At 34.1% G+C, this 21506-nt stretch overlaps 1 protein-coding gene across 1 annotated transcript in view; it reads right to left on the bottom strand.

Moving 5' to 3' along the window:
- Positions 1-2316: 2316 nt before the first annotated feature.
- The window catches only part of LOC146136238 (double-strand-break repair protein rad21 homolog), a 38894-nt gene continuing 19704 nt past the window's right edge, over positions 2317-21506 (bottom strand). Inside the window, exons 4-15 of the mRNA XM_083396356.1 lie at positions 19972-20069; positions 18974-19060; positions 13222-13281; positions 11909-12013; positions 6991-7115; positions 6484-6652; positions 6057-6283; positions 5838-5933; positions 5427-5558; positions 5106-5322; positions 3817-3890; positions 2317-3464 (exon numbers count right to left, since the gene is read on the bottom strand). Of these exons, the coding sequence (XP_083252482.1) occupies positions 3273-3464; positions 3817-3890; positions 5106-5322; positions 5427-5558; positions 5838-5933; positions 6057-6283; positions 6484-6652; positions 6991-7115; positions 11909-12013; positions 13222-13281; positions 18974-19060; positions 19972-20069 (1582 nt within the window). The 3' untranslated portion in view covers positions 2317-3272. The remainder of the gene's footprint in view (positions 3465-3816; positions 3891-5105; positions 5323-5426; positions 5559-5837; positions 5934-6056; positions 6284-6483; positions 6653-6990; positions 7116-11908; positions 12014-13221; positions 13282-18973; positions 19061-19971; positions 20070-21506) is intronic.

The following is a 21506-nucleotide window of genomic DNA, read 5'->3' as shown; positions in this document are numbered from 1 at the left end:
CGCCTAAAATTTAGGAAGAGTTTGCAAAATTACGAAGAACTGAATTTAGTACCGGTATGGTACCGGGATTACGTTAAAAGGACATCGCATGTTATAATACATGTTAACAAACGTATGCAAAGTTCCAAGTAAAGACTTAAGTTTAACAACGCCACATTTAGACAGAGTTCGCAAAATATCGCGATTGATGTCGCAGTTTGAACAGTAAACAATTTATATTTTCAACGGGTTAAGGGTTTGTCTGACAGTGGACGCACATTAATTTGGCGTTTAGTGCAAAGGTTTAGCATTTTTTAATTTTTTTTAAACATACTTAAATAAAAGAATAAACATCAGAAAACCTGCACGGACATCCAACAACAAACGTGTTTAACCACGCAATACTTGGCAGAGTTCGCAAAATATTGCGTTTATTGCAGCAGAACAGTAGGCATTTGTTTTTTCATTGGGGATTTTTTCCGTTTGACGCAGTTTAGCACCGGGATTATGTATATCACGCCATTAAGCAGATCTAAACAATTGCTGCTACAACCTAAAGTTTTACGTCTGAGAGTTATTCTCAATTGACAAATGTTACGGGGTTTCGTTACTTAAAGGATGTATGACATGCTTACCCAAGTGATGTGTGATATAGTTGATTATTTAGTCGTACCATTTCAAAAATATCACACAGCATTGTAGTTTGTTTGCATGTTAAATACAAAGGGCGCACGTGCAACTTCTCGCAAAACATATTGACATATTAGGATAAAACGTTTCCAAACATTTATAAGGCAATAACCTGCGTGACCGCAAAAATCAAGTCAAGTACATTACCTTGGTAAAAATAAAATTTCATGTTGCAAAATTTCAGCTTTATGTTTTATAGCTTTTTGGAGTTTGTTTAACACGTAAATGGAGCCTAAGTTCGCATAATATTGCGTATATCGCAGCGTTTTCCTTAACATTCTTTCATGAGGCATTATGACACTTACACAGACAACGTACAGCAAACCTAACGAGTATAAACTACGCAACATTTGGACTGAGTTTGCAAAATATCGCCTTTATTGCAGCGGTTTGCACAGTAAGCAAATTTACTTTTCAAACGGGATTTTTTTTTCGTTGGATGCAGTGTGATATCTACCGGGATTACGTATTTGCTTGAATTTCGCGCAATTTGAATTATTGCTTCTACGACATACGGTTTTACGTTTGTTAGTGATTTTTGGTCGATATAAGTTACGGGTTTCCATTACGTAAAATATGCGAGACGTGTTTAGCCAAGGTTGTCTGTTTAGTAGCTCCATTGTAAAAACACACATCGTTGCAATTTGGTTTGAAGTTAAATATATTTTTTTAAATTATCGGCTATAACATGCGGCTTCAGAAAAAAGGTTATACAATGCTGGTAACACGTGATTAGTAATTAAATGGTCAGAGCGCGTTCGCGCCTTTTCTTTTAGTGACTTATTTCAGACCTAAAACGGATTTTTATACGTTAATTTTTCATTTTTACACTGTTTAAACCAAATGCAAAAATTATTGGGAGTTTACAGAAGCCAAGAATTAAATCTTTAGAGCCACGCAGATAAGTCACACAATTAAACAAGCGGCCACTTTCACACAGGATGTGGGGTTACTCTGATTGTGGAAAGCATAAGGTTAACCGACTTTAGACACACAATATGACATGATTTTGAAACACATATGGTTATTGTAGGTGTAATTCATTTTTAGCCAGTTGAAATAACTGGTAAATATTCTATTTAACCTGGGCAAAGCCGGGTATTTCGTCTAGTATAGCATAATAAGCAAATTTTGTATTAACGTTTTATCTTTTTATTATTTTGTTGCGTGAAGGGTGGATTGCCCATCCGCGCCGCAAATAAAGATCCCTGGAGATTTATCTTGTTAAACCTACATTTATCTCCACTGGCCTACATCTCGTGTGTTTGACGCCATATTGTCAAGTACCTAAAATTGAGTCTTGCGGTAAAGTATTTCAACTATTGCTAGTTACAGTACTGTGTGATAACTACTTGAAAGTTTGATCATCTGTTAAGGTTTAAAAATGTTAGTAGAGGGGAAAAAACTACTTTCGGGACTGGTGTATTGCAGTAGTTTTTGCCACTGTTTTTCTACGTATCGTTGACGCCTAAATTAATAGCGTCTTAAGATTAGCGACAATCTGCTCAGTTGAGTGACGAGGAGTTAAAATCTTATTTTAACTTTATTACACAAAACTTCGCTTTATGCTTTCCCTTATGAAGGTACTTCTGTAGAATTGCTACTTCCTGCTAAAACATCAAGTCTGATTTTGCTTTCGACGCCAAAACGATTATTAGGACTAAATAAGCTATTAGAAAATTGTGCAAGTCGATTTTTTTCATGAAACACATTGCAGTGATAAAAAGTTCTTAAAATACACTTAAAGATATGTAGGCATTAAAATAAAAAATATCGCAGCTACTAAGAAGTTAATTACGACGTAAATAAGACTCTTTTTAAAGCACGAAAACATCGGTACTTGACGAAGTTTAACAGTGAAATATTAGCCAAAGTTTAATAAAGACTATGTGATAATATCGGTAAGTCGACATATTGCTTGAACCTGTGTCTTACTATAAAATGATAAACTAAAAGTTTAGCTTGATAACATAACAACTAAGCTAAAAGAACGTTACTAGTATTTCATTCAACAAAAATACAATCAACAAAATAAAACGTTTTGGCAGAACCTTACAATCACTTTTTACATATGCGACAAAAAAACAAACAATGGTTTCAAATTGTACACCCGTTGTGCCAACCAAGAACAGCAAGTACGCGAAAAAATGTTGTAAATTATCGTTTCTGAAACTGATTAACCAATAACCATTGGATTAAATTTTGCAAAGTTTAACTAACAAAGATCGCATATGGACTATGGAGTTGGAATATTTGTTTTTATCCAGCTGTTTAAACGCTTTGCTCAACTTGAATCATTAAAAAAAAACGTTTAACAAACATCTTTCGTCGAAAATAGTAGGTTCAATGCAGTGAACTTGCTTATCCCACAAAAACATCTCGTTCGTGCCTACCACGTACTACCACGTACGGATACGGTTATTACGACCATGTCCGTTTTATTCTTGGGTAAATAAACTACAGTTTTTGTGTGGTAAATGTTAACAAAACTTAAAACGTTTAGTCGTTTACGCACGGTTGTTCATTATAGACACTTGCACTTAAACGTGGTGGTCAGATCTACTGCACTGTGTAAATTTACAAGTAATACCAAGTTGACAAGCTTACATTAAAATTGCTTCAAATTTTTGACCTTTGCTAACGTAAACATCACCAAAAACTTGATGTTGTGCCAGAATTATCGCCTCTTGTTTTGCGAGAACCAGTAAAGAATAGAACTTTGACACAGATTGCTTTCTGGTAATTCCATCAGTCATTCCAAAGAACGTCACTTCTTGCTCATGTTTAAACGAACGCTACAAAATAAACTTGGTGTAATCTTCTCGGTTGACATTTATCTCAAATTTACAATAACTTCGGAAAAATAAACATAATCGAACAATTTAAACATGCTAGCTTTTGTTCTTTATTTATATTTCTTTGAATAAATCTTTAAAGGTACGCATTACAATAGGTCAACAGTGCTTTGCGGGCCACTAACAACGATGTCCGTAGGTTTCGACCACCCTGTGTTACAATTTCAATAAATGGCGCTTATTTTGTGGCCAGAAAACCAGTAATTAACTTGCTTCGGTTTTACTATACTGTGGCTCTTAAGTAAAAAGTGAAACAAAAATATTGTAAATAAGCGAAAAGTTTGAAAATCACCTGCAAGGTGTGCAGCAAGTGTTGAGTGCGTTTGTTCCATCGAAGATCATCTACGTCGTCAGCGTAGCTTTCGTCTATAAATGCAACACAACTATGTTAATTAGCATTTTAATGAGTTTAGTAAAATGATCAGCAAATCAAATCTATTTACACCATATAGAATACCAAAACCATTATAAAACTTTAAGCTGTTTTTGTACGATATTGACAATACACAAAAGCAGATTTCATAACATTGGGAGGAAAATCAACCGGGTTGAAAACGCTGTTGTTCTTAAAATGCTCTTGTTCTGGTCTGCACAGTCACATATCTAGTTCCGTGGATCAAGACACCGCCTCATTAACCACTCGTAGAATCCAACGCAAGATGAGAAATACATCGCCATCAATTAAATTTGATTTTAGCACTTTTAGTCTTTTACCCCAAAAAGGAGCTTATTTGCTCAACATGCCTGATTTCAGAGAACTTGGTGGATATGTTGTTGCGAAGGATGTGACTATCGTAAACATCTGTTTCGTGAATCCTGACATATCCACCATATCATAAAAAATCGGGTGTTATTTTCAGCTCCAAACGGAAACAGGTGTTAAAACATAACAAGTGAGTTGTGTGTCGTCGCCCTTGCCTTTTTAATTTGATCATTGGTTATCGCATTTTTATCTCCTTTTTTGTGTGTCGTTTTACTGCGCGTGGTGTTGTTGCATTCACTGATTAAGGGCTCCTGTACGTGTACACATAGGAAATCTAAACTTTCGATAAAATAAAAATATACCGAAAGAGCTTTATTTTAGTATACTATGCCTGGTAGCAACAGCATATTTATAGTAGAGTTAATTTTGGCAAAAAAGCTACAAAGTAATTTAGTGCCACGATGGATCTTGTTCGACAGTGCTCACAAAGGCAAAGATCCTGCAGTCGAGCAAATACGATGAAACCATACGTAAAAAAGCAACTGTAGGCGTTATTTGCGTCGTGGTAACCAGACCGTAACATCAATAAGTCACCCAAGAGCCGTTACATACCAGCCCTTCCCTTCCCCTAGAAGCGAGAAACCACTAGAAAGGATGACAGTAACACTCTGGCGGCCGAATATGTAGAAACAACAAATCATTTAAAGGGGCGGGGCATGAATATGTTGTCAAAGGATTAAGGTGCCTGTCGGTCTATACAATTGTTAGTAAAATCACAACAATATGGTTTTGAGTTTTACACTTAAAATATGAATTTTCGATGTATATGGAAAGCGTTAGGGCGTTTATTGCGACAGTTACAGTCTTTTATGTATTACCTTGTCCTGGGCTACTTGGAAGAGGCGCATCACTAATGTCAGGAATTTGAAGGTTGGAAAGGTCTTCTCCATGAAGTTCTGCCTCTGACAATATGGCTTCCTCAGGGAGCTGACGATCGTGTACTTCATGGTCACCGACTGGCCTGTCCCCAATGCTGGAGCCAACACTTTGTGGCCCGACGCTGTATGGTTCATAATCATCGTCTGAGTTGTAACCCTGTGCAAACATTTATGTTAATAACGTAGAAAAATAAATGACGTATTTTATATTTTTTTTATTTACAGTCTTTTGTACTAAAAAACAATTATTGTTGAGCTTACTGGAGCATTAAGCTGGTTCATTGATGGATCCTTGCTTAATGAAAGCATGTTGTTGGACTGTTCAAGGGCAACTGCAGCGTTTACGTTATCCAATGTACTTTCATCACGGGCTAAATGAATTGAAGATTCATCCTGAAATCGTAAAAAAATTAAAAAATTATGAAATAAAAGTCTTGATTATACGGGCGATAAAGAAAACTGTTGAAAGTTTAGTCATAAGAATTGTAGTTACTGAGAAATGTGCAACCTTAAAAGCAATAAAAGCGAAAAACAATTAAAACATTGGACTGTTACTATGTATTCATAAATATTTGTTTTTTTTTCAATATTAATTTTTCAAAACTAATGAATTATTATATATGTAGACTGAAGAACAACTTTTAAACTAATAACACGATATTTCAGCACAACCTGAATAAGGGAATCTCCAAATTGCTCGTGCAGTTGTGTACCAGTCATTGCAACCAGGTCAGCAGGGATTACATTGTGAAGGTTCTTTGTAAATATCTGGATCACAACAGACACAGTTTATGCTTTTTGATAGAAAGTGGGTATCTATGCAGAATAATTCTTAGCAAACTCGAAAATACAAAACCTAAAAAATATACAAAACATAAAATATTGATATACTTGTTGCGTAATTGCATCGCTAGAAGTTTTGGAAGTATGTGAAAAAAGCTTGTCAACTCCTCCCATTTCCTTCCATTGCATCAATCGTTTGGTTGGTGGTGCCATGTCTAATGTAGTTACAATATCATTAAAATCTTTCAGTTGTTCCCTCATTGTTTGACCATCCAGTTCCATCACATGATCTACAATCAGTTTTCTTTTCCGCCTCATTCGGAGGTCTTTGACTCCTAAAATTAGACAACCAAGATTTATACAAAAACAGCAACCACTATGTAAAACAGAGATTGCAATATAGCTAATAACCGAAAGTAAATCTTATATTTAGTTTATAAAGTTGACATTTAAAGAATTCCAAGCGAAACAAAAAAGGCAAATAATAATTAACATAATTTCGTTACATGCTAATATAAAATCAGGGGTGTGTTACCTCTAATATCTAAAGGTTCTAGAGCAAAGGCTTCCTCTTCATTTGCTACAAGCGTAGTTTGGTCTTTGATGGTTTCATCAGCCTCGACTTGTTTTTCCTGTGGAATTGGTTGAGTCACTTCGGTCGATGGAGGAATGGAAGTCTCTGTTGTTGTTACTTCACGAAGTATCTTCATTATATTTTACACAATACATAAATAAATTGTGTGAATAAAAAGAATAAATATTTAAAAATCAGTCTGATTTAACATTTTTTTCTGTCGTAATTTAAAACCTTATCTAAAACTCGGGTCCAAAACCTCGGACAAAACGTTTTAAAGAGAAAGTGCAAGTTGCTCTTCATTTCAATTTAACATACAATAAATGTACTAACATGTGCCTTTTTAGGAATTAAGGTCTATTTTGTAACCGATAAACATTAAAAAAAAAGTTCATGCGTATTGTTAAAAAGTTACAAAAAACAATACTAAAAATTGCTTTGGATGCTAATAAGACTGATGGTAGAAACCTCATTATTTTGTTGCTGTGCTTGATATGAAAGTATATTACTGTCAATGTCAGTTTGTTGAATTTGTTGTGGTTGGACAGGTGACATAACCTGATTGTCCATCGCTCCATCTCCCATCTCTCCACCTTAAGGAAAGAGAAAAAAAATATGAAGTTAACATTTCGGAGCATAATGGTTAGAGATTGTAGAAACACGTAATAAGAATATCAAAGCCAATACAGTTGTAGGTATCATTTTGAACGTTTCGAATGACTCTTTATTCATATTGAACATGTGATACATACTTCTGTGCACAAGTCAAGAATTAAAAGTTCAAAAACGTTAAGAGGTAATTTTTGACAAAGTTTCAAATAATATGATAATTAGAGTTATGTGTTTGTTACAACTGATGTTATCTTTCAACACAACAAAGAGAATTAATGCATTGGGTACATAAAAAATATTTTTACTATGGTGTTTTTCAAGATGATCTTCCAATAAAAAAATAAGGGCAATTTACTGCACAGCAATGTAAAAAGTTTTTAGGCTAATTGTTTTGGTGAACCAGTGTACAATACAAAATTATAATATACCCAACAAAGCAATGTTGTGTGTTGTGTCCTATTGTTCAGATTTTAGAACCTTTGAAAAAGTATAGCGAATCAAAGTTTTTCCCATGGTTTGGACCAGTGATTCTCAACCGCGGCTCTCAGAGCCGCATGCGGCTCTCAACTGTACATTTTGCGGCTCTCACTAACGGAGTGAAAAATTAGTTAGTAGTAGCAGAATTGCAACAAAGGAAGTAAAATAAATTAAAAGTGAATGAATTTGATCAGCAAGGATCCAGAGTACGAAGTACTAATGTTCCCGGGCTACTTCCGTCCGGCTTTTTAAAATAATTTTGTGGTTTGTGACGTCATAATATATTTAGTCTTGATCGACAAGCTATGGCAATAAGAAATAGCTGTTTCAACAGTGCTTATTAGTTAGCCTAGGCTAGCGTAATGTATATTTGTTGTTTTCTTGTTGCTTTCTTAATGTTTTTTAATTACACGCCTACTGTTGTTTTTAATGCGGCTCCTCGCGAACTTAAGTTTTGAAATGCGGCTCTGGCTCTAAAAAAGGTTGAGAATCACTGGTTTGGACTGACAAAAAAAAATTGAATATTGGCCATGATTTCGTTCTTCTCAAAGCTTCAAAGTTTAGTGGTTAAATGGCAAATTATTGGAATTTTCCTATTGTGAAAACTTGCTAAATTGGCTGTATTGTAAGTTGTAACCAAACAATTACAAATAGTATTGCAAAATGTTAAAGCATCATTGGTGCCTCAACGAAGAAACTGCGATGTTTTCTATGTTCAGTTAACACCTACTATAGACATAGGGAAATTAAACAGAAAAAGTTTGATACATCCAAACCAAGCAAATTTTACCGGGGGTTGCCAGTAATGCGTTCAAAACTAAAAAAGCAGACGTTCAGTGCAACTGGCTAAGACTTCCAGTTTGTGACTGGTCGCAAGATATGTAGGGATGTTGAGGATGGACAGGAATACAGTCACCTTGGTGTCAGCCAAACACAAGCTATTCGGGGTAGGCCAGGCAGTTTCAAGATGACTGTCGATAAGGATTTTGAAGGTACAGGTAATGTTATTAAACCAGAAAATGAGACCAAATCAGATGACACTAACACTGGTCGCGATCTTCCACGTTTTATCAATGCAAAATAAACGAAAAGACGAAGTCATACGAATTACAGCAACCTCCTGTCATCAAAACTCTCCATGACTTCATCACATCTCTCAGATTAGGCCACCCTTGTCTCAATCAAGCATTCAAGCGTGATGTCAAGCGTGATGTCAAGCTAATAACAGAAGCTCCATCATCTGTTGCTGGATTTGCAAGACGAAACTGAATCGGCAAAAACTTAAATAGAGAACACTCATGCCATATATTTCCATACTAAGAACCAATTTGTTTAAGAACAGTTGGGTGTCCAATATCAGGATTGTGATTGGATGGTTATTAATGTGTGATGTTTGCAGTATATTTAGATTTTTAATGCAACATTTCTTAATCATTTCAAATTTTTTTTAGATAAAAATAAAAAAATTTGAAATTTTTGACAAATTTTAGTTTTTTGTAAATTTCATGGATTTCTGCTCCTTTTAGAAGAAAAAATTATATTATATTGAATAGAACATGTATGTTCTGCATCTTTTGAGCCACTAACCAACTCTCTAGCACATCAAATAAAATAGTTATGGCCGATTTGACTATTTTGACCCCTGCATGACCTTTGGGGAAGTCGGTTAAGGAGGTAATTTTCCAAATCCAATTTTTTTGACGGTTTTAGATGTTTTGTCAGCATTTTAGACCCCCCTCAATTTTGATTTGGATGAAAAATGATTTTTCACTCCACCCTACTACCCAGTTGCAGCAAACTTTGTAAATACTGTCAAGTTGTTAATGATGCTACTGAGAGAATGGTCAAGTTAAAAACTAATTACTTATCATCACTGATGATGCACAGCATCACGATACGTCGATAGTCTCCTGCAAGAACACTGGTAATTGTTTCCAAATTTAAAAAAGCAAGTTTTCAAAATAGGGGAATTCATATTTTGATTATTTAACTGTTAAACTTTGGGGGGTCTCCAACCATAAGACCGAGATAAAAACAACACCAACGTAACAATAAAACACAAATCGGAATAAGGTCAAAATAGGACCAATACCTAATGGTACAAGCAATGTCTAAATCGGAATAAGTCCTAAATATGTCGGAATAAGACCTAAAAGGCCAAAAACAGGTCTAAACAACACTTTACCTAACCCCAAATCAAACCCTTAAGAACATCACTAACTCCCCTAATAATTTCAACACTAACCCGTTTTCTAACCCAACCCATTTTCCACCAATAACCCCAAACAGGACTAAAAATATGGTGCCCAAACAGCGGCGCCCTGGCAGGGCCAGTCAGACTAGGGCGTCCAAACGTAGTCATCAAAACGGCTGATACCAGACCGAGGTTTTTTTTCGGTGAATTTAGGCCTTATTCTGATGAATATAGGACGTTTTTCGATGAATTTAGGCCTTATTCTGATGAATGGCTTACTCCGATGAATTTAGGCCTTATTCCGACAGATTTAGGTCTTATTTAGATGATTTTGATCTTATGCTCTGTACTGGATATTACTTCATATTTAGCTGTATTATGTCATTGGTCCTAATACTATGGTTTTATAATTTTTCTGCTTTACCTATTGTTGCTTTTTAGGTTTTATTGTGTGTTCCCTTTGGGGGCTTTGAGGAGGAGGAAATCATGACCGAATTTTAATAATTTTTTTGGTCAATCCTATTTTTAAGGTCCAAACCATGGAAAAAATGTGATTAGCAAAACTTTTAAAGATTTAAAAAAAAAAATCTGAACAACCGTATCCTATATGAATCGACTAAATGAGCAGCCTGAATTTACGTCATTATAAACAGTAAAAACGCGAGGGCGAAATATCATTTTAATAAAATTTGTCAATGTAAAAAAAAAAATCTCTAACCGTTTTAAAGTTAAATTTGCTTACTGCTAAAACCGCTACAATACGTGCAATAATTGCCTTGACCATTGGGTGGTGAGACCACGCTACTCTAAGCACGCCACACAAACTACCAAAGCCAAATTGCGTCTCAAGCGAGCGCAACAATTCAAATTTCAAATAAATAGATTCATTTTTATGTCTGGAAGAAAATTACTGTCTTTTTAATTCAGATTATTGCGCCGCATCTTGTGCTGTCCGCGCATATTGCTCCGTTTCGCCCTTACAACAAAAACATGGACAAACCAAGCCAAAAATAATTATAGATTATGTTTAAGAGTAAATAAAAACAGAAGTATCCAAAATAATTGTTTGTTTGGGTTTGGCAACAACTTTTTAGAATTTACAAGTTAGGTGAATTTCCATGACATCAAAGGAAAGACAAGATTGTTGAATGGCAAGTAAGCTGTGATTAAGTGATCTGACGCGTCGCTTCAGGTGTAGGGCGCTTAGTTATCACTAGGGCGATTATTTTTTGACCTAACAAATAAGAAATTTTGACCTGAAAAATCCAAATTTTGACAAATTTTGACCTAAAAATAATTTATTGCTTTTGATGTTAGGCTGTAAAACTCAAGAAAATACTTGGTTGATATTTTTGTCATATTTTGTCAAAAAAGACAAATCACTATAAAACTACCAAAGAAAAAAAGAAGCTGGTTATTTTAGAAAAAATTACATTTGTCCAATTCAGAGAGGCCTGGGTGGTATTATACCGGCTCGCGTATACCGTATATTGCTCTAATCAAGATATAATACAGTAAAAGTGTCGTTGTACATCAATCAAAACTAATTTTTTTGATAAAATTGAACAACAAATTGTGAGAAAACTGAACGACAATTTAAAAAAGCTGACTATAAGTGCTTTTTTTCTAATTTAAAAACCAATTATGTACATTTTTATTCGATTTTAAATTGAAATAATTTTGACAAATTTTGACTTAACATGAAATTTTGACAAAATTTTGACTTTTTTTGACAAGTCAAAAAATAATCGCCCTAGTTATCACACTAAAAAATGAGGACCAAAGAAGAAGGTCTTTCACTGAGCCTATTTGGACACTTTGCGCACTGATTCGGCTCTTGCAAAAAATTTTGGGCACCTAAGCAAAAGGTAAAAAATTAAAAAGAACACTGATCCCGTTATCTGTGCAGCTAAAACATTAGCATGGCAGCAACTTTGTACACCAATGAACACACAACTAAAACAGCAACTTTTTTTCTCTATTTGTAAATCAATTTGTGGCATAGGTGTTAATCGTACTTAGTTATGAAATAGCTGTTTATACAAATTTGAAGTAGAATAAATAAAAAAAACATCTGATTTATTTCAAACAATACACCCATACCAGGAAGTTCAATTTCTTTTGGTGTTTTTGGTGGTAGTCCTTCACCTAAAAATCCTCCATCTTGCTCTTCACCAAAAAGACCTGGACCATGCATGAAACCTCCACCTATTACAAAAAAATAAAGGTTTTTGCCTCCAGACCAAATCAGCAGCACATAACTTTGAAACTATAAAATACTAAAAAACATCCGCTCGTAAAAATGTCACAGCATTTTCTTGTAAAGTATGTTTACTTATGCAGATTAAATTTGTTGTATTCACTGATAAAAGAAAATATTTAACAATGTTTCTTGATGAATATAATATATGGATAATAATATGTTCAACATATTTTGCCTCCTTATCAACATATTTTCACTTTTGGCGATTTTTAGCATCAGAATAGTTCAACAACGAGGCGAAAGATGTATACCATAGCCAGCCACATAGGCTCATTGACTAAAAATTTTACCTAAACTTTTTTGAAACCTCAAATGACTAAGTAAACATGCTAAAATATCATACCATCTTCTAATATTTTTTAATTCTTTCATATAATATGTTTGCTTTTTTTAACACTCCATAGGCCAAAGTTTATCTCCATGATGATGAACAAAAAATGCAGCTCAGTCCTAAATTCTTTTTTTTTTTAAAGTTTTTTTGTTGATATAACACAGCACTTAAAAAAAATTTTGCTTTGCACAAAAAGGAAATTAAACTAGACGGGGTTGCAGTTATTGTACATTTTGTCAGAAGGTATTTTTGTGGTTTTGTCAAAATCATTGGGTCATATATGGTTATTTACAAGGTTAATTCATGTAATATTATATATTACTCTTCGGTTTCTTGGTTTCTTGGTTTTGGGGTATATATCAAGTTGTACTTTCACTGAACTTGTTTTGCAAGCAAAAACAGATATGGGCCGAAAATTTCCTTCCTTCACCTAATACTTTACAGATACAAGGGATAGTTAGCCAAGGAATACATTTTCTGTTATGTTTTTTTGTATAGACTATACTAAAATCATTTGTTTCAGTCTTACCAAGCCGCCCCCTAAAAGCTCCTTGAATAGGACAACAATACATACCTCTAAACTTTTCCTTGGTTTGTTTCTGCTAGCAAAAACAGATATTGGCGGTAAATGCTCAGCCTTTTTACCATGACTTTACTGAAGGAGACAGTTTGCTAACAGATACTACACATCACACACAAAAAACCTATTCCCCACCCTTATACATGTCTAAGTGTTGAAAACATTAACATAGACTTTGAATAGAAAAAGAGTTCTCCACAGATAAAGTTTAATATTATATTAAACCGCATATCAGTATTCACCCAATATTCCATCACCACTTGTACTTGCATCCATTCCAAAATTCAACTCTTTTCCAGTTTCTTAAAAAAAAAGTTCAATATATTTTAAATTTGCATAATAAAACATTTAATGAGTTTCATATATTTTTTATATAATTGTTAAATACTAACTCAACCATTGATTCCATGGTACTTTACAGATAATGCAAGTTAACTATGAAAGCTTCAATGAAATCTTGCAAGCTATTAAAGAGAAATAACGGTATCCCATAAAAATATCATGATCATTGCGTTTTCCCTGTGTGCCACCACTTTTTAGAGATACACATGTTCGCCCTAATATAAAAACGGTAAACAAACAATGAACTAATGCAGGCGCCCGCCATTAGTAAGTGACAACCAAAGTTTAGGTTGTAATACCACCTTAATATATTATAGGTCTCAGATTGGATGATTCCACAACATTTTGTACAAGAGAGCCTTTGCCTTTTAAGGGTAACCCCTATATTTGAAAAGTGAGACAATCGTAACTCTGACTAAGTGAGAAATCCTGAACATTTTTAGCCAATAAGTTGCCATTTCCAGCCAATAGATTTTTTATTCTTCCCAATTGTATGATATAATGTAGTACTTTCTGTAACAAGGAATTTCACGGTTTATAACAGGTAATCGGAACAGCTAGTGAGTGCTGACTAAGTGAAAGGTCATGAACATCTTCTGCTAACAAGTTGCCATTCCATTCAGCCACTAGATTTGAGAGCAGTTATAATCAACACTGTTTTTTTCATTTTTAACAAATAATATAAATATTGATAAGCAAGGACAACACAGATGTGGTTTACTCCAGTGGTCGATCATTGAACAACTGATAACACCTATACTAGATAACTGTTGATAAAAAGCTCCATAAAATGTTTAAACTACTATTGAATTTATTTCATTATAAAAAACATTAAAGGCTTTATAAGACCAGACTTGACGCACAAATTATATCATGACCAGCATCACAGGTGAGCCGAATGATGTTACTACACGGTAACTCCATTTTAAAAAAATGCTCAAGCCATGCAATGCTGCTGTAATTGTCCAGGCAATTACTACTGGAATATCTTTGTGTTATAACATGGGCAAGGTTAAAGGACAGATCTATAATGGAGCCAGAATATCAAATCCTAGTAAATTTTTATTAAATTATTCAACCTTGATTATGTTTTGGGGAGGGCTTAATGTTATTATACTCTGGTCTACAGGGCCCACAGTCACAACATTAAATCGCAAAACAATTTGACAAGAAGTGAAAATTGCAATAAAAAAAAATTCCTAAATGTTTAACATTCTTAACAACTGTCCTTTGAAGCAGTTGTGCAAACTGTAATACATGTCTATGTCTAATTTTTTTCCAATGCAACACTACACAATGAACGTTTTCAGCTTTTCATCAAATCGGTCCCATTTTTTAAAACATTGTTGTGTGGCACTTATACTTTTTTTGACTAACATGATCCGTTATGCAAACAAATAATGTGCTGTAAAGAATACAATGTTACTATTGCCATAAATGATACTTGACGATTATGCTGTGCATAACCTTACTGAATATTGGCCTAAAGTTGACCTTAGGTATAACCCTGTAGGGCATTTTGTCCAAGACCAGCATGTTTTACAAGAGAATGTTGCTTTTGTCACTTAACATAGTTAAGGAAACTGCGAAATCCGCACCTGACATTACACAGTAGTCGCATGCCCAATAACGCTTGATTGTCATTTAATTATTAAGCAAGGTTTATTGCGAGACACAAAGTAATTGGTCACCTAAAAACGCTGACACTGCACTACCAGGCTACAGTTAAAGCAAGCACTATAAATGTGTTGCCACAGCAATGGGCCATCATATAAACTTGCCACTCGCGTATGTACAATTAGGCGCAACCATCAGCAGTAAAACATAAATTATATCAGTTTCAATTATCAGAAATAAACGGCAGTATTGGATACAAATCCCATTTGGATTAAATATTCTACTGTGAACATCCCTAATGATAGTTTTTACATGCACTGTTATGGATAGCAGTCAATATTTGTTGTGCAAAATTAGTTAAGTCAACTACTAAGGAAAAGTCCATGTTTTTTTCAGTTTAAGGTTCGTTTTTTATTTTCGAAAGAAAACTAATGTAGGGTTTAATTTTTCATTTCATTTCATATAAAGCCCCCAATGTCTGTCTATTGCAGAAGGCAATGGTTCTAAAACTTCTTCCTTTGATGTCTTTGGAAGGTTTGTTAGACTTGCGACGCACCCAGTGATAGGACTTTTACCAATTTTTATTTATTGATTTGTAACAGAATATCAAAATCAATTGCTGTAGTTTTCTTGTAAGAATGATTTCCAAAAAAAATTTACATAAAAGCAGTAATATGGCAAAAAATTTTTCTATTTTTTGCCATATTACTGTATAATTTAAAAAAATTCATGCATTTCTCGCCAGGCACGCTGCCACATTTGTTGTGCTATGTAAAACCTTGTTTTCAGTATTGGCAAAGAATTTACACTAGCAAACTAAAACTCACTTTTATAGCTTTTCAAAATTGTGAAATAATAAACAACTTGATTGTGATATAGATGCTGACACAATTATATTGCCATAACTAGAGGCGCAAGAGTTTTGAAAAATTAAGCCAATTGGGGTGCGGCACAAAAAGTTTGAGAACCCCTAATTACAGGTTGTCAAATTTTTAGTTTAAATACAATATATTGTTTAATGTTATAAGCAGTTAGATGAAGATTCATCTAAGGTACAAGCTATATGCTCATAGTGATCAAACGAACATGAGCATCTGAAAAGCCTAAATGACTTTATTGAATCATTGTGTGACACCTTTCTCTCGCTTCAAGACTCATCACTTCATTAGTTAATCACAATCAAGTTACTTGAAACAAATTAAACATAATTTAGCTGATGATGAAGTGTAATATTACTTGATATTGCTGAGAACTACTTATTGGTTGTCCAAGATGCCGTGTAGGGATCCGATAGTTATCACTCAACAACCCTTCACCCTTTTGTAATATACTACAAAAAATATGGAGCTTTAACCTCAAAAAGCTTGCTTGTAATATCAGATTATTTGGAACATTTAACAAGCACAGTGCATGCATTCATTGACCAAATAATTCCAATTATTATCTGATCATTTGGTTCTCCAAAAAAAGATCTTTTTCAATGATGGTGCTGCTTCACAATACAAAACCCACAAAAAAGTATTTTTGCTTGGAACTGAAACTGAGTGGCATTTCTTTGCTAATTCTCATGGCAAAAGCCCATGTAATGGAATTGGTGGAACCACCAAAAGATTAGCTGCATATGTAAGTCTTCAAGCAGCAACCAACAACCAATATTTACCAATCAGATGAAATCTGCAAGCCATATATTGGCCTACATTTGTATCATTTTTCGGCAGTTGTGATTGACCTTGTTTCACATCTACAAGGGAAAATGAAATATCATCTGACAGTCAACGCATTTTTAAAGACTGACATGATGTGGAATGAAGCTGTGATGTGATCTTCTGCCTGTTATTGTTTTACACCATGCATATCACTTTTCCAATTCAAATTTTGTGTTGAGGTCTTTACTTTTACTTGAGGAAAGCCAAATATATTAAATCCCAGAACTGAGATCGTGTGCCCATTGGCAAAGATCTTGTGGTGTAAAAATTCAGTTGTTGGTTGCTGCTTGAAGACTTGCACATTCAAAAAAATCTTTTAGTGGTTCCACCAATCCCAACACGTTTAGTTATGTCCAAATGGAACCCCTACATGGCATCTTGGACAACTCAGCGAAATCAAGTAATATTACAACTTCAACATCCGCTAAATTCTGTTTATTTTGTTTCAAGTATATTTTTATGAATTGCTAAGGAAGCAATGGGTCTTCAAAGCAAGAAAGGGATCACACACTGATTTAATAAAGTCATCCAGGCTTTCAGATGCTCAGTTAATTTTGTTCTATTAATATGAGCCTATTGCTTAAACTTGTTATAAAAGATAAAAAACTGGTGTGTTCATCTAACTGTTTATAACATTTAACAATATATTGTATTTAAACTAAAAAATTGACCACCTCTATTGTAGGGGTTCTCAAACTTTTGGTCCACACCCCCATTGGCTTAATTTAGCGAAACTCTTGCCAAATGTAATTATGTCAGCATCTATAAGTTATTATTTCACAATTTTTAATTGTATAAAATTGAGTTATAGTTTGCTGCTAGGTGTAAATTAATTGTCATTACAGAAAATAAGGTTATACATAGCACAACAAAGACTTTCAGATGCTCAGTCAATTTTGTTCTATTAATATGAGCCTATTGCTTAAACTTATTATAAAAGATAAAAAACTGGTGTGTTCATTTAACTGTTTATAACATTTAACAATATATTGTATTTAAACTAAAAAATTGACCACCTCTATTGTAGGGGTTCTCAAACTTTTGGTCCGCACCCCCATTGGCTTAATTTAGCGAAACTCTTGCCAAATGTAATTATGTCAGCATCTATTAGTTATTATTTCACAATTTTTAATTGTATAAAATTGAGTTATAGTTTGCTGCTAGGTGTAAATTAATTGCCATTACAGAAAATAAGGTTTTACATAGCACAACAAATGAGAAAATAAAGCTTTACATAGCACAACAAATGGGGCAGTGTGCATGGCGAGAAATAACTTTTTTGTAAATTATACAGTAATCTGGCCAAAAAATAGAAAACTACTCCAGTTATCAAGTTGTACATTATAGTCACAAGTATAACACTTGTGTTTTGTGAGGTAACAATAGTTAAAAACACAATTACAAATACATTTTAATTTTTTTTTATTTGTAATTTTTCGCGTTTTTGTCCGAATTTGACACAGCATTTCTATCAGAAAACATTGAGAACCATGAATTAATTTTGCATGGTAGACTTGTCATATCTTAGTAAATATGTGGACAAAATTTCAGTGCAAATTTTCACTGGGGTCATGGGTAACCGGGATATTAAAAGGACCCCACTTTTTGCTTTTTTTCATTTCAACCCATGTTTCACAATAAATATCTCCCAACCCCTTTAATATTTTGTATTGAAATTTTCGCAGTTCAGAGAGAATCCTATAAACAACATTTCAACTCATTTTTAGCCAATTGCAATTAAAAATGGGGTCTTGACGAAATTTCAAAATTAGGGAAAATTTCAGCCGAGTGCTGGGAAAGGCCAACTTTGGATGTCTATGATCTTTGACCTTTTAGAGTGACAATGTAAACTATGTTTTTTTTTTAAATATTTGGTAGAAGTACTATCACGTGTAAAAATATTGGGTTGTTAGTTTATTTAGTTTAGCAGTAATAGGGCATCAAACATGGTCCAAAATGGAAAAATTGCGCCCCCTCGGCAGACCCCCCCAAACTATAAGCTTCATAACTCTGGCATTTCTCAACAAATTACGCTCAAATTTTGCAGGTGTTCATTATATAGGATAGTGAAAAGGTGTGTAAAATTTAAGGAAAATCGGAGAGGTTGAATTTCTTGACTGTGTGAATTGACACGGAATGGCCCAAATGCCAATAAAACGCAAACAACAATGGAAATATTTTTTTTACTTTATTGAACAAAAAAACTTGTTTTGGGGATTTAAAATTTTTTTCTAAAAATTAGATTATTTTCTCCCCCCCCAAAAAAAAAAATTGGTTAACTATATTATAGAATGTTTTATTGCAATATTTTTGGTAAACTATTACTCACTTGGATCATCATCCTTGTAGAACATGTCTTGCAAATCTCCTGCTGAATAACGATCTCCAATATCTTTGCCAAACTCCATCATCTCGCCTACAGCAGTGATATAAACATTAATAAACATAAACAAATTCAAACTTAAATGGTGAAATAGTATTTTACTTGGTGGTGGAATAGTATTTTACAGGCTTCTGCAAAATGAAGCCGCAACAGAGCTAAAAGCGCTCAAACAGAACCAAAAAATGACCCATTTCCACCTAGTGGTCAAATATTTCAACATATCTAATCTTCAAAACCGCCATGGAACACCTAATGTTTTTTCGCAATTTTATTTTTTATTGGGATCTTCAATTATTTAAAATGTGAAGAAAATTCGAAAACATAAGTGTACAAATTAAAAAAAAAAAAACTAGTGCGCCTAAAATTCGACACCAAAACGGCCGATCGTCACAGGTCCCATACCTACTTCCTACAGTTTCAGGTGTTATTTAGGCCTTATTCTGACAGATGTCTTATTCAGGCGATTAAGTTTTTACTCTGTGGTGAGTATTACTGCATATTTGGCTTTAATACTATGGTATTTTTGATTTTTCTGCTTTAGGTATTGTTGCTTTTTAGGTCTTGTTTTGTGTTCCCAAATTAGATTTAGAATTTACATCAATATTTTCCCTTAAATTTTACCAATAAACGTAAAGTTGACAAGGAGTGTCGCAAATTTAACAAGGAGTGGATGCCCAAGCACTTTTTACAACATTAGCCGCCATTATGCGACAAAACATGCAAGCTATGGCAGTACGATTATTGTATCAATACAGTAATCCGGCCCGCCAAGTACTTAATTATACCATATCAGGCCCGCCGACTGGAGAAGTTGCCCGTCCCTGCCCTAGACGTTTAAAAGCTTTCATTAACTTAAATAGTTAAGCTTTTGGTAAATTTACGAACTCATTTGAAAATTGTATGTAATAAAACCATTATTTTACAGTATATATATAACTCCTTACCTCCAAATCCTTCATCAAACGCTGGGACTTCTTCAGGCATTGTTATTTCATCAATTCTGGATTGATTTAAAGTCAGGTGCCGATTCATATCTATATCCCTAAAAACAAACCAATTAAAGCCATGGTAAAAGAGTGAATTCAAGTCCAATATAACATATTTCATAGTGTAGCTATGCAATATTACTAGTTTGGATATTTATAGATTGGAACATATAGTTTAAAAGAGTTTAAATCCTACCACTAAAATTTACTCACTTTATAATGCAATACCATATCTTTACTTTTTCTTTTAAAAAAATTATTTAGTTAAAAGGTATAAATGTTTTAATTAGGCTCTCAGAAGTCCACATAAAACTAGTCCATATACTCCTAAGGCAGGGATGTCCAACCTGATCTTTCTGTGCCGCCACCACTCATTCTAGAATAGCTTGGGTGTTTTGTCTTCAGTTTTAATAATGTAGACTTCCATTCTCACCAAGATAGTTAATAACATTGGTTTTGGGGTATATTTGTCTCAACAGACAATTTTACTGGTACTGCTATGTCCCATCAAGCCTAGTTTTGATTTTTGTATGAAGAAAAGTGATTCTAAATTGCTGCTCTTGAACTAACAGTAATTCGTCATCATCAGACAAATCCAAGTTGCTGAGTAATACAAATGTTGAATATTTACCAGACAAAACTGAAGAGACCGAAGATTTTTATGAATCAGAAGGAACTTAATTGCATCCCAGACCTAACAAATTGCCCCTTAAAAAGGTACTTTCAGCCCTCATTCCAAAAATAGAGACAGGGAAGTCCCTTTGAAAGCATAAAGGAGTCTATGAAAGAGTTCAAACAAAGATTTTGTTTTTTGTAACAATATTTTCCCCGAATCCAATCAAAAGAGAAAATTAACATGATCACCAACCCAAAGCACCTAGGGTCCTAGAGGGTGGTCTTGGGATGAACACCCGCATCGGCTCCAGGCGAGCCTGAAAAATTCACGTTTCTTATATCCTAGATGCTGAAAACAACGATTATTAGGAGCTTACAGCTGTTTAAAATCGTCTGTTTGACACTAGAAAAATGCAACACTTGGTTGATATTCATGTCCGTTTGTCACATAATTTCAATTGAGTGCGAAAAAATATGGAATTGCGATGTCAGAACAGCCTCTGTGACGTATCAATCAAGAAATGTTTTTTCGACAATCATCATGAAGGGACTCAGAAAATCACTTGCACAGCGTAGATTTAAAAGATGTTAAATATTAGTGAAGCGATATCAATATTGTTCTAGTGGACAGTGCTTTTCAAAGTTTGTCAGTGAAAAGTTTTATTCAAAAATATGACAATAAACTTAGAAAAATCACATCGTATTTTGACACAAGGAGTGTCAGTGGTCGATTAGAATTGCCAGAAATGAGCCATGTAAAAGTTAAAACACAAAACGAATCAGCGATTATACTCAACACAACAATACTCTGGAACTGGGTCTCCAAATGACATTGGAAATTTCGTTAGCGCTAATGTTGCGAGGGAGACAAAGCGGAA

The sequence above is a fragment of the Ascidiella aspersa genome, chromosome 8 (genome assembly GCF_963924565.1).
Source record: "Ascidiella aspersa chromosome 8, kaAscAspe10.2, whole genome shotgun sequence".
Classification (NCBI taxonomy): domain Eukaryota; kingdom Metazoa; phylum Chordata; class Ascidiacea; order Phlebobranchia; family Ascidiidae; genus Ascidiella; species Ascidiella aspersa.
The sequence above is the reverse complement of the archived record's forward strand: the minus strand, read 5'-3'. Positions and strand labels throughout refer to the sequence as shown.